General features: G+C 37.3%; 1 protein-coding gene across 1 annotated transcript; it reads left to right on the forward strand.

The window, feature by feature from the left end:
* The first annotated feature begins 457 nt into the window (after positions 1-457).
* Positions 458-11,598, forward strand: LOC103797075 (estrogen-related receptor gamma-like). The gene is made up of 2 exons (XM_009069269.1): positions 458-730; positions 11,299-11,598. The coding sequence occupies exons 1-2, from the start codon at positions 490-492 to the stop codon at positions 11,541-11,543; spliced, it is 486 nt and encodes a 161-aa protein (XP_009067517.1). The 5' UTR covers positions 458-489; the 3' UTR covers positions 11,544-11,598.
* The last annotated feature ends 2,428 nt before the right edge of the window (positions 11,599-14,026 follow it).

Here is a 14,026-nt window from a genome sequence, read left to right on the forward strand (position 1 = left end):
AAAGAAAATTTTTATAATTTTTTTTTTCATTTTTCTCCCTTTCAAAAAAGTTTTACTTTTTCTCCCCTAAATTATCCTTCTTGGTTTATGAGACTGATCCCTGTCTCACAGCATCAGGTTTTTAGAACTAAGCACAAGTATTTCAGAACAAAGAAGACATCATACAAATCACAGACTGTCACTGCAGTACCCCCAAAATTAATACAGTTCTTACAGTAAGAGCCTGCAAATTCCAGTTTGTTTAAAACTTTGGTTTTGTTTAGAAAATGTTTTATTTTATATTGATTTGTTTTCCTGTAGTAGGATGGGAAGGAGAGGCAGAAAAGGAGAAAGAAGAATAATAGAATACATGCATGTTTCCTCACAATGTATATAAAAATAAATCAAAAAGAGGAGCAGATATCTGACAAATCCAAATGTGCTTAATATTTCTCCTGTATCTTTTTGTTTTCCTATTCAGGATTCTCCACTTTGTCTCTAGCTGACCAGATGAGCCTTCTGCAGAGTGCTTGGATGGAAATTTTGATTCTCGGTGTTGTATACCGGTCGCTTTCCTTTGACGATGAGCTCGTATATGCTGAAGATTACATCATGGATGAAGACCAATCCAAATTGGCAGGCCTTCTTGACCTTAACAATGCCATACTGCAGCTGGTAAAGAAATACAAGAGCATGAAGCTGGAGAAAGAAGAGTTCGTCACCCTCAAAGCTATAGCACTTGCTAATTCAGGTTGGCAGAGTGGCATGACAGTTGCTACATTTTTAATGTGTCACTTTTTTTCTTTCTTTCTTCCATAATACTTTGTGCATGCTTGTTTCAAACACAGTGTTAGAATACAAAATTGCTGATCAGACTTTAAAAGGCAGCAAACAAAGCAGTTCAAACTAAGAACAACTTTCTAGTTTGAAGGAATTGTGGGGTATGTTCCTAAGGGAGTAGAGAATATTCCACTGTATGATTTGGAGAGTATTTTACTGGCAGAGATTCCTTCAAATGAATATAGATGTTGTTCCCCTAAATCCAATCCATAATCCAGACAAGTCTAATCATTGCAATTAAAGCAAGAAAAAGGATGCTTGAGAGTCTGCTATATATGTTCTCTTCAAAGGCAGCTGCTGATTTATTTGATAGAGTGAATTCAGGATATGGGAGGAGGGAGGAAATCCCTATTAAATTTCAGAAGGACCACACCTTACCTTACGGCTCCTCTGCATTTATGAGAATGCTTCTGCAAAAATTATTACCTGTGCAGCAAGTGTTAAAAATCTCAGATTTTTTTCTGCATTTGAATTTGAAAGTGCTGAAGCAGTGAATACTGTCAGATAAGTAAAAATCGGTTGTGCTTTGTTGTTTTTCCTTTTGTGTCTCCTTAATGCTTTATTGTGGTCTTAAGTCCCTTTTAGCATTTGCATAAAGTTCACGATAGATCCCTCTTTAATGACGTGCCGATCATTAGATACCTGTGTGTCAATAACATGCTCTGATGCTATGTTCCATTGACAGTCACACCGTGCCCCTCCATCTGCTTTTGTTTTGACCCTATCTTTGAACTTTATCTTGGTTGCTGGCCAGTAGTTTTCCCTTTAATTACAAGAAGGAAACTGTCAATAAAATCTGTTAAATGGGATGCAATGAGTGGCTTGAATGGGCGGACGGCTATTTGTTCAAATTCTGCAGCATTCAAGGTATTGACAGTTTGTTTTCTGGGGCCATATGTGACGATCAATCTCAGGCTGGGCTCAGCCGCGCTGAAAAATGAAAAACCAGATTGCTTTTGCTTACTTGTGGATGACGACTTGTGATTTGGCGCGGTCCTAGTGAGATGAGACCTTCTGCCCAAATTGCCCCCCTGAGAGCCAGGACGCGTGACTGTTTTTAGAAATAATTTTTTAATTGATTTTGTAATTAACAGTTCATCTACAATATTGATGCATGAATCCTCAGATTGATAGGAGGGAAATTGTTTTCAACAATGAAGTTGTACTTTCCTATTTGTCTTTGTAATGTGATTTAGCACTCTGCATTTTTAACTGGAAATATAATTCAGAAACATGCAAAGCCAAAATGCTTATTAGTTTCTTCGTAAAATATTCTCCACCCCACTAACTCTGCCCTTAGTTTCAGAATATTATCTTATTTCCAGATTAAGCAAAACGCTGAAATGCCTCTCGAAGATCAAAATTAGTTGAAGATTTATTTGTAATTTTTGGCTATTGTAAACCGACACTTGAGGACGCTTTGCAGCCACAGGAAGGTTTTTTCTCAAAATTGGTCATGCTTAATGATCAGAGGAAGAAAGTTATCTGGAATTAGGAGTCTAAATGGAGTAGGTTTTTTGTATTTATTTTGATTCTGTAATTCGAAGACTGAATTAGAAATATTTCTGTAGTTTACTTGGCAAAAAGGATAAGGGCTAGAATATAGGGATATGATGTTAAATACCACTCACCTTTTTCCCCGCCTCCCAAAAAGACACGCAGTGTTTAAGTAATAATAAAAAATAACTGCTGCCAAAAAAAAGTTTAGTCATACACTGTGCATAAAGTGTATCAAAATCATCTGTAGCTTCATTAACTTCACTGGAAATTACAACCAGGATAATGTCAGAGATAGATACAGTTCAGCATACTAAAATTCAGGGCACATTGAAGTGAAAACATTTCCTTCCCTCATCTTAAAAGAAATAAAATTGCTGTCTTAAAATGAAACTATTGCAAGGAGGAGTTAAAAAGCAGCCCAGCCATTCCACTTTCCTTTCAACAAAGTGTTTTGACTGCTGACATTCAACATTTCAGCTTCAGGTTGTACATGCAGCAGATACCAAACTTCTATCAGCTGCAGCTACACTAACCTGTAGGTGTAAAATAGCACCTGCAGAATTACAACCCATCAGTAGATATCAGACCCTTGGTGTTTCGGTTTACAAATGCTGCTAAAATTAAAACAAAAATAAAGTTAAATTTATTTTTTGTCTTTTTTTATAATAGACAAAACCAGAACAGCCTATTTTCATATAACTAGGAAGTTGATTAATTTAAATGAAGCTATATATGTATTAAGAAAAGCCATTATAAAATAAATCAGCAGCAATTCACATTTTAATATATTTTATTACTACTTCTGCTTTCTTCCAGTATTTATTTTTCTGGTTTAAAATATATTAGCCTTTTAATAGCTGTAGAGAGTATAATAAGAAATCTTGAGCATTTCAGATGTTTTTGCCGTATCCACACCGTCTAGAAAGATTCCCAGGTTGACTCTACTGCAAAAGTAGACAAAGATGGTTTTATAGCTCTGTATCTGTGTTAGTGATTTATGATACAGTGTCATAGTACTTTCCCTGCTGGTGTTTGGGAGCAGGAAAAAGAAATTGTAGATTGTCTTCATATCGATTGTATTTTGTTTGAATAAATACCACAAGCTTTGTTTTGGCCAACAAATCTAAGTAGCGTGAGCATTAAAACACCCCAAGTGCCAACTCTTCTTTAGGCCTACAGGGCCCACTTGTGCAGTGAAATAATCCAGCCATTTGGACCCTAAAAGGTGGGGAGGAGCAGCTGTTTTTCAGGGAGATTCTCTGACAGCCACTATCAGATGTTCCCTTTGCAGGGTTGGCAGTGCTACATCACTTCTGTAAATGTCCAGAAATGCAAGATATGGCAACCTCATAGATTGTCACTGATTTCAAATGGAGTGCATATAGCCTCTGAAAAGCTGAAGTACATATGTAAGAGCACAGTACTGAAATGTATAGACATTTCAGTCCTGCATATGTTAAAGTCCATACAGGTATGATTTCAACGGTCACATTTAATATGTAAATATGGAATTTATCAGGTTAGTTTTAAGCATCTGCATTGATTTGATAGTAATTAATATGGCATTTATAACTCCAGAGAAATCATTCTTTCCTTGACATTGTCCTTGTCCTACTAGTATCAGGAGTTCCTTCCTTCTTTCTGTACCTTCTGTACACAAAAGCCAGGAGGTACCTTGAAGCTGCAGGATGCGACTGCCCTGCGTTCTGCCTCACACCGCCTAAATGAAGCAAGCTGGCACCAATGAGCACTCTGTTTACCCACGCAGAAAATCAACTTTGAATGGTTTCCAAAACATGCATGTACCAATTACTTCCTCGTGTGTAAGGGAAGGTGAAATATTTACAAAATATGTTTGAAGTGTACACAAGTGCATGTGCGTGTAAACACTCTGACACAGAAAAGATGACTTGCTCGTCTCTTTTGCATTAGGAAATGTTGCCATGTATTGATTAGGTAATACTAAACAGGGAGTTGCAGGTGAGCAGTTTTTTGAAATTGCCTAATCAGTAAGGACTAAATTGGGCCTTCAGGCCAAATGTTGCAGAGGAGCTTAGGAGTCACAACTGAGACTGGAGTTTTAAGAGACGCTCAGTTCCCATCTCAGACCTAACATAAGAAACTAGAGTGTCAAAATGCATTAGCACGTTTGAAAATCTGATCTGTGTGCATCTGCCTAATAGGCTGCTGGCATCTTGAAAAATCTGACCCAAATGTGGATGCTAGGCACTTAAAAGTATAACCCTATGCACTGTTGGAAATTTAAATCCTAAAACTAGATGTTTAGCCTGTACCACAAGAAGGAGAAAAGGATTTCTGTTCACCATCACAGTTTCTGGTCTCTGATATTAACTCTTCTAAAAAAAACAACCATCACCCTTTCAGTACTGACAAAGTGAGAACCAGGAAGTATCTTGTGCATTTTAGCATAATGAAGTGCAGATCAGCATTGATGGCAGTAAAGTTACACCATCAACCTGGTAAAAAAATTAGTAAGTTCTTGCAAGTTTTTTAGCTTTCTAGACACAGTGTAGTCAGAGCACTAGGCTATCACCATTAAATGATATTATCACAATAGAAATTAATTGCTAGAGCCCAATTAAGCACTTACTCCGTAGGACATCTTTATTCCAAGTATATGGCACAACATACTATATTTAATTTCTAATGAATTTTTTAATCTTGTTTTATTCGGTCAGCTTGTTAGTGTTAGAATTCACGATTAAGACATCTATCTTGACAGGGCATATATAGATATAGATACAGATATACAGCTGTGTGTTAAGGTTGTGTTACCAGTGTTTATTTTGATGAATATAAATAGCAAGGTCTTAATGCTTTCACATGGTTTTGTGCAGAGTGGTACAGCATAGAAACATTTTTAGAAAAGGTAGTTGCCACTGTAGTCAGAGTTTTCATGTTGCTTGAACACAGTTGCTTGCTCACATTCCATTTTCATGTAATCAAAGAGATGGCATCCACAATTCTTAGAGAAAAGAACTCTGCTACCATTTACTTCATATTAGCATTAAGAAATGGCTGCAGAGTCAACCAGTGGTTAATTAATGGTTAATGATAATTTTTCATTTCTGGTACTTGGTCTAGTAACTGAATAGCTTTGAGATATTCCTCACTTGGTTATGAAATAAGTAGATATTATTTATGTGTTAGTAGCCTGAGACTCATAAAAGTCAAGAAATGAGGCCAGACTAGTGGCTCACTGGAAATTTTGGTCATTGCTTATTCCTTGTAGTGGATAAAAAGGATTTTGAAGCCTTCATTCAATGTTTTCTTGTCATTGGTATCTCACCCTCCAGCTCTATGATTTGAATTCCCTTTTCTAGACTTTTAGTAGTCTTACTGAGTAGGTGCTCAAACCAGTTATTGTATGCAATTTGTCCTGCATTGTGGAAATATTCCTTTATTTATTGCCCTCAGTACCTATTGTAGTGAAGAGTAAGCCATTTCAGGAATAAAAAAAATATGTCGATTTGCTATGTTTTAACTTACCTTACGCCAACAGGTAGTAGTTTTAGTTCACCACTAATCCAGTTAACCCCTGAAATAAAGAGGCATGTTCCACAACGTAATTTCTTTTCTTACTACACCTTCATTTCCTACTGTATTTTAAACTGTTTTGAGGCTTCAGTTTTCATCTCTTCTGAAAAGCAGGCCAGACCAGGGCAATCTAGACTAAGGTCTCATTCACTAAAATCAATCATACAAGCCTTTGTTTTGCTTTTTTGGTTTCTACTGCCTGTAATTCCTGTGGACAAGGAATTCTTAATTTATTCCTCTTTATTTTTCAACATACACTGTGATAGAAGTTTCTGTTTCCAATAGAATATTCCAGGTGTCAGACCATTTTTGCCATATTCTTTTGCAAGGCAAAATACTTTGTTTACCTCTGTGCTTGACTCTTAGCCTGTTCTGCTCAGGAAAGATAAGCAAACAGGTGGTCAAAATGGAGTGTATTGGTTGGCCCTGCACGAGGAAAACCAAAGTACCTGGGGCAATTTCAATTCTAGACTGGAAAAGGATGGGAATTCTTGCTTGGTGAGGGAACCAAGAACCTAGTTAGATATGCTATTGCCAGTTTCTGTGGGTTGCTTCTATCTTTAGCAATATGCTTTTCAAAATGTCACAGTGTTGTGTTTCTCATAAAAATTATGTAGAAACATATTGTGGCAAGCACTTTGTTTCCCTGGGTAAATATGACATATGTAGAGTAGAGGAGTAGAGGAAGGGGTTCTGTAATTCTGAGAACAGTTCACCCATTGATAAGCACTGTGATGGTGTTTGTGGGGCTTTGGGATTGGCAGTACAACCTAGCTAAAAAATTCCTTTTATTTGAGATATAATCCAGATTAGGGTTTTGTTGCCTATACCTAAAGCAAAAAACATATTGCCCATGTGTTCTTACTTTTCATCTCATCTAGTTCTTCCAGCAACTTTCTAAACTGATTTATCCAGTTTGAGTTTGTGAACTGCTCAGCTATATGGAACAAACATGACAGTGATTTCTGTCTTTCAAGTTCTTGTTGGTTTCTACCTCTCCAATGTGGTTTACCAGCATCTTAATGTGCGTGTTCACTGCTACATGCTCCCTGCTGCTTGATTCACTGGAATAATTTCTTCCTTTATGCTCTCTGAATTTTCTGACCTGAAGAAACATTTAATTTGAGACTCCTGGTTTTCTGCTACTTCTTAGTGATATATACAAAATACATACATCCCAGCCTTTAACTTTCCTCAGAGCAGTGTTTTGAGAGTCCTCCTTGTCCTCAATTCAAGTGCTTTCCAATTTTGTCTAGTTGTTGCTCTCTGTGATGTGTTCTAAATGATTCTTGGGTGGCTGGATGTTTGTTTGCTGCATTTGAGATGAAGCTTGAATTTTAAACAAGGTAGATTGTAATCTGAATTTCTGTCTGGACCTTGCGGTGTTTTTCTTGGATGAAGACTCCAGTTTTCTCCTATTTCTGCACAATGATACAATCAATCAACTGATCAGAAGAGGTACAATTCTATTTTGCCATCCCGTGATGGTGAAAGAAAACATTTGCAAGGATAGAATGAGATTCTCCAAGCTAAGCTCAATGAGTTGATGTCCTCATTTGCTGACATCACTCTCTCCCATCGCAGCTTTGATCAGGAACAACTTTTCCCCAGGCGAGACTGAAATCCCGTGTTCTTAACAGCACATTGGATCAACAAGTCTTGTGTTTGTTGAGCTCTTCAGTTTCACCAGCCTGAGATCATGTTTTTGCAGGGCATATACCATCAGATTCTGCTTTCTTTCAAATGACACTTTGAAATTACCCTGTTTAATTTCATTGTTTATATAGGCACTGATTTTTAAGTGTAGTACATCTGGATATAGGTTTCCTGTGGATATTACTTGCGTAGGACATAATTGTAAATTATCCAGACTGTCTGAAAGGCCACTTAAAAACCCCCAAATCAACCCATAAGAAAAAGAAAATGTTTTTTCATGGTATAGAAACAATATTCAAACTCTTTGTACTTCACTTATAATTCAGTTTCATATTATTTGTGAATTTTTGGTTTGTCACACAGATTGTTTGTGTTTCCTTAAATTAAAGTCATTATTCATGACATCACTGATGAGCTTTGGGTTTATCAGCAGTAAGTCAGCCTGCTCTGAATTCACTTCTACATCTGCCAGTCTGTAGTTACTGAAAAGATTTTTCTCTTCTTTTATTTTCCTCCTCTTTTCCCTTTGGCTAGTTCAGCATTTTCAACCATTTTCCTTATTTTCAAAGGCTTACGCCTGAGGGATTAAGATCTACATTCGTTTAATATTGGGAATAAAGTGGAAGTTCCAGACTGCATGGCCAAAACTTGAAGAAGGTTCTTTTTAACGATTAATATTTTCCTTAGCAATCTGCAAACTGTTTGGCAGAGGAGTGCTTGCATTAGGGCAGCAGAGAGCTGGCTGGTCACGTTCTTCCCAGCTACTAAATTGATTTCAAAGACAACAACAAATACATTAAATGCTTTAGTACTATTACTTTTCTGTGTAAGTAATTGCTTTGTTTACCGTAGGGATGGTATGCAACCACCCATGCAAGGAGAGGGTAAGTTCCCTTGTTTTTCGAGGTTGTCCACACAGTGGAAGAGTTTGAGAGCATGGAGTGTAATAGCTGTGTTAGAGGGCAGGTTTTGATTCACCTTTCATTCTTGTGTTTTCTGGGGGTAGTTCTCTTCTTCATTCCCTTCTTTACTCAGTTTCATCGTATGAAATGTGTGGAGTATAGCTATTCCCAATGCTGCAGGCCAAATTGCTCTCCAAACTGCAGAGTTAAAGATCTTAGGCAAGTTTCACCTCTCTTTGAAAAATATATTAGTCTGGACTCCATCCATTTTCAAACTCAAACATGGCCACAGTTACAAATATATATTCTAGGAAGAATCAGACCGGTTTTGTAAAGGGTTAAAAATTAAACCTTTGTAGTCATGTTCTTCAGGAACACCTGTCTCTTTATGCAGTATGGTGTAAAAAAAAAGTCACGGGATCAGTCAGTCTTTGACTCGCCAAGGATTTGTTGCAGATAAAATGTTCCTGTTTGGTTCTTCAGCAAATATGGCCCTGGCACTGTGGATCTGGGGAGAGGAGAAAAAGATGTATAATTTCTGCACAAACAGTGCATGGTTTATGGAAAAATTATTTGGAGTAGCAGATCTTATGTTCTATAGCACAGCAGTGAATATCCAAGGACTTGGTAAAGAGTTAGAGACTAAAGACAACAATTTGTTTGGAGTTTGCATTCCAAATTAAGCCTGGGGGCTGGACACTATGCTTAAGACATCAGTCACATCTGTATGTGTGTGTTAGCATGTCTGTATCGATTACATTTGTTTGCAGGACATAGAATTCAGGGTTTTTCTCTTATTGTCACAGAATTATTCAATAGAATTACCGTATTAAAAAACTATCAAAAATGGATGGATTTGGGGAATGGTCTCACATTAATTAGAACTAAATTTTGCTAGAGGTAATATTTGCCTGTCATCTTTTTTTAAATGTTGTAGCCTTCTTTTTCCCTAAGAGAGATATTTCTACATCTCTGCTTTCAGCACAGTGCACCTTGATGTGCAGGATCACATCCCTGCAGTGTGTGTCTTAGCTGCATGCTTCTTAAGAGCATGTACTCGCTAAGACTCAGAATTATTAAACATGTAAAATTCCCATAGGACTCCATTATGTATAATTAACAGATAAACTGTCATCAGAATCAATAAAACGTGCTAAATGATCCAAACTTGTATATAATTAACTGTCTGTTTTAGAGTGGAAGCTGTAACTTTTTTTTTCTTTTCAATTTGCACATTTGTTTTGACAATAGAAGCTGCAACGTTTTTGTTAACCTGTTACTTACTGGTTTGTGTTTCAGTCTACATGTTTGTGTTTGAAAGGAGAGAGGTATTTACTATCTGGCCTAATTATCTCAGGAAGTAGTTGCACATCAGCTTTTAGGAAATGAATCTTAGATGCATCTTAATTCTCTGAATGTAATTCAGGGATTTGAAGCACGTGCAAAATTCTGTGTTTAATCAAACATGAGGCTCTGCCAAATACTGATCCAGGGCATCAGACAGCTGAATACAGGGCTTATGAAAAAAGTAAGTTCTTGACCATCCAGCTCCTCAGCTATTATTCTGTCTGGGAACAGGAGCATTATTCCAAAACCAGAAATTAAGATGCAGTGCAGCATTGTAGTAACTAGCGTTTTGAAGGATAAACTTTAATTATTCCATGTCCCAGTTTCACCCTGAGCAAAGCTTGCACAGTGTAGCCTGTCCCTAGGACCTGTACCCCCTCACAGCAGTTTTTTTTTCATATGGTGTTTTACTGCCTCTGTAAGTCTGACAACCATCCAGATTTTGGTAGCTGATAGGGGCGGTTTGGTTCACCTGTGACTGTTCTTCCTTGGTGTTCCCCTCAGTCTGGACCACATCAGGGTTTTTTTGCATTTATTACTGCATAAAAGTCAGAGAATTAGGACTGTTCATCCAGAGTCATCTCAGCATGGTCCAGTAACTGCATGTTCTCAGGGACATCTTCCCTTTCTGTATCTATCCAGTTGAGGGTTTTACTGTTATTTCAGTTAGATCTTTTCTTTTTATTTCACACTTCCATTGCTTTAATCTTTCTGGGTTATATAGCAGTTTAGTTTAGTTCCTGGTGTGCGCTGTGTCTGGGCTTGTCACTCAATACTTACACCACCAAAACATCTCACCTGGAAAGGTGCAGGGCAAGGTGTTTGCTTTGAGTGTTTTATAAAAAATGCAAAACCCCAGCACTAACAAGATAAACCACCCTCTGAGTGGGTGAGAGAGAAGGATTACACCTTGTAGGAGATGTTAACTTCACAGAACAAAAACTGGTCAGGAACATACCAAGTGTTGCCTGTCTGCCTGGATATGCCTGAGGAAGAAAAAATTTGCTAAACCTATCAGGAAGTCCCATCAAACCTGCATTTCCCTTGTGTCAGTGCAGTGGTCCTAATCCAGTGATCAGTGTCTGAGCAGTGGGTAATGACCATGGCTTCCAATTCCACAGCCTTGGCACCTGGCACAGAATTTTACCTAGCTTTTCCATAGTAGGGCAGTCATCCCTGCTTCCCTGATGCAACAAACCCCTCCATTTACTCAGCCCTTTGGCAATGCCATTTCTTCAAAGCACTAACTGATGGTTATGGAGCAGCAAGGGTGACTGTTTCACTTGCTGGAGGAGGATGAGGAGAAGGATTACTTACACAAGAGTTAATTGTACCTTTGTCGTTTCACAGTATTTCCATATACTCTGCTGAAGGCCAATATAGAAATTAGTGGGTAATTTTCTTCCTTCTTTGTGAAAGAGGATGGACAGAACCAGTGAAAGTGTCATGCAGTCATAGCATTATCAAAATCCTGGTGCGCCAAACTGAAACCTCCTGCTGTTCCTTTGTTTTGCAGACTCAATGCACATAGAGGATGTTGAGGCAGTGCAGAAACTTCAGGACGTCTTACATGAGGCTCTGCAGGATTACGAGGCCGGACAGCACATGGAAGACCCACGTCGTGCAGGCAAGATGTTGATGACTCTCCCACTTCTGAGGCAAACCTCCACCAAGGCTGTGCAGCATTTCTACAACATCAAACTGGAAGGCAAAGTCCCCATGCACAAACTTTTTTTGGAAATGCTGGAGGCCAAGGTCTGACTAAAGCATCATGGGCTTCCCCATCATGCACGTTTTAAAAAAAAAAAAAAAAAAAGAAAAAAAGGGAAAATAAACAGGATAATAATGGCAAAGAAACTTAGTGTTTAATTAAGGAAAAAATGACTGCACTGATATTTAGCAGCAAGACTGTGAAGCAGCTTTCAACTTTTTCTTCTGTGTCTTTCTGATGCAGTATTTTCTTTTCCTTTTCCTTTTCTCTCTCTTCCTTTCTGTTCTTTCCTTTCCTTTTTCCTTTTCTCTTTTTTTCCTTTGCTGCTGAACTTTTTAAAAGAGGTCTCTAATTGAAGAGAGATGGAAGCCAGGCCTGCCAAAGGATGGAAATCCATAATATGGATGCCAGTGAACTTATTATGAACCATAATGTCCCCAATGACAAAGGAATCAAAGAGAGAACCACCGTACCTAGCAGTACAGTACAACACGATGAACTGACTGAATGCAGTATTAGATTTCATAGGAGCAGTCTCTAATTAGACGACTAAGCGACGATGCATCGGCTGCTTCTTATCATTGCATTTTCCATCTAGATCAGTTACAGCCATTTGATTCCTTAATTGTTTTTTCAAGTCTTCCAGATATTTCTTAGGTTAGCTACAATGTAACTTTTTCAGGGAATAGTTTAAGCTTTATTCATTCATGCAATACTAAAGAGAAAGAAATACTGCATTTTTGTGCTGGCTTGAACAATGATGAACAATAATGAAGGACAAATGAATCCTGAAGGAAGATTTTTTTAAATGTTTTGTTTCTTCTTACTAACGGAGATTTTTTTGTACCAGCTTTACCAGTTTTCAGCCATTTATTAATGTGGGAATTTATCTTACTAAAGCAATAGTCGAAGGGAAGGTGCATATTATCACGGATGCAATTTATGTTGTGTGCCAGTCTGGTCCAAAACATCCAGTTTCTTAACATGAGCTCCAGTTTATAACTAAATGTTCACTGACTCAAAGGATTAGATTACACCTGCAGTATATCCGAGTAGTCTAACATATAAATACTCCATGTCAAATACCAATCCGTAACGGTGTTAGGAGACAGCGACTGTACAAAGGTATAGTTGCTACATGATTTCTAACTGCTTCAGTTGCAAATGAATGAGATACTGCCTGTTTGCAAAATTATAACCTCACACGCAGAAAAACCCTATGAACAAATAGTAGCTTAGAGGCAATGAGGCAAATGCCGCCGTTCGCAAAAATTAAGAAATCAGAGTAGTAGACTTCTGACCAAATTGAAGAATTTACTGCTTCTATACCTTATTTATTGATTTAGATTTTATTTTGTAAATGGCAATCCTTAACAAGTAGCTAAACCAGTATATGTGCTTTTCAACCAGTATTGTCACAGCATGAAAGTCAGTCAGTTTCAAGACTGTTACGAGGTGTAATCTAATGTATAAACCGATTAGATGCCCCCAGAAAACTACAGTCGCTAAATAACCAATAAACAATAACCTCCATCAAATGCTATACCAATGTACCAGTGTTAGTAGCTGCTCCCTGTACTATGTGAACATCCTTATTCTATGTACACAGATGTAATTAAAATTGTAATCCTAACAAACAAAAGAAATGTAGTTCAGCTTTTCAATGTTTCATGTTTGCTGTGCTTTTCTGAATTTTTATGTTGCATTCAAAGACTGTTGTCTTGTTCTTCTTGTGGTGTTTGGATTCTTGTGGTGTGTGCTTATAGACACAGGGTAGAATTAGAGACAATATTGGATGTACAATTCCTCAGGAGATTACAGTAGTATATTCTATTCCTTACCGGTAATAAAGTTCTTCCTAGTAATAATTAAGAGATCGAAACTCCAAACAAATACTCGTTATAAACAGATACACACTGAAATCATAATATTTTCAAAACAAGGGATAATTTCTGTAACAGTTTATTATAGAATACCAATGTATAGCTTAGAAATAAAACTTTGAATATTTCAAGATTATAGATAAGTCTAATTTTTAAACGCTGTAAATATAGCTTTTATTCAATCATCTCTCAGATGTTGTTATTAACTCGCTCTGTGTTGTTGCAAAACTTTTTTGGTGCGGACAAGTTTCCAAAACTATTGCTACGTTGTGTGCTTTAAACAAAATAACAATGGGCTGATGCTCCATCAGCCTCGTGCTAGGAAAAAAAAACCAACTGTGTATCTATCATTAGCTATATGGGACTATATTGTAGATTGTGTTTTCTCAGTAGAGAAGTGATTGTAGTGTGATTCTAGGTAAATCATCATTAGCAATTCATTCAGATGGTCAATAACTTGAAATTTATAGCTGTGATAGGAGTTCAGAAATTGGCACATCCCTTTTGAAAAATGTCAAAAAAAAAATACAACTCCTGGGAAAAAGGTGCTGATTCTATAAGATTATTTATATATGTAAGAGTGCAAAAAAAAGTTTATTTTCCAGAAAGTTTGTGCAGGGTTTAAGTTGCTACTGTTCAAGTACACTATA

The sequence above is a fragment of the Acanthisitta chloris genome, unplaced genomic scaffold, assembly GCF_000695815.1.
Source record: "Acanthisitta chloris isolate BGI_N310 unplaced genomic scaffold, ASM69581v1 scaffold20862, whole genome shotgun sequence".
In the NCBI taxonomy this organism is placed as follows: domain Eukaryota; kingdom Metazoa; phylum Chordata; class Aves; order Passeriformes; family Acanthisittidae; genus Acanthisitta; species Acanthisitta chloris.

Excerpts from the sequence above, each read along its gene's own strand:
- LOC103797075 (XM_009069269.1), top strand. The coding sequence starts at position 490 with ATGAGCCTTCTGCAGAGTGCTTGGATGGAAATTTTGATTCTCGGTGTT. Across the intron at positions 731-11,298 it reads TATAGCACTTGCTAATTCAG|ACTCAATGCACATAGAGGAT; the intron begins GTTGGCAGAGTG and ends TTTGTTTTGCAG.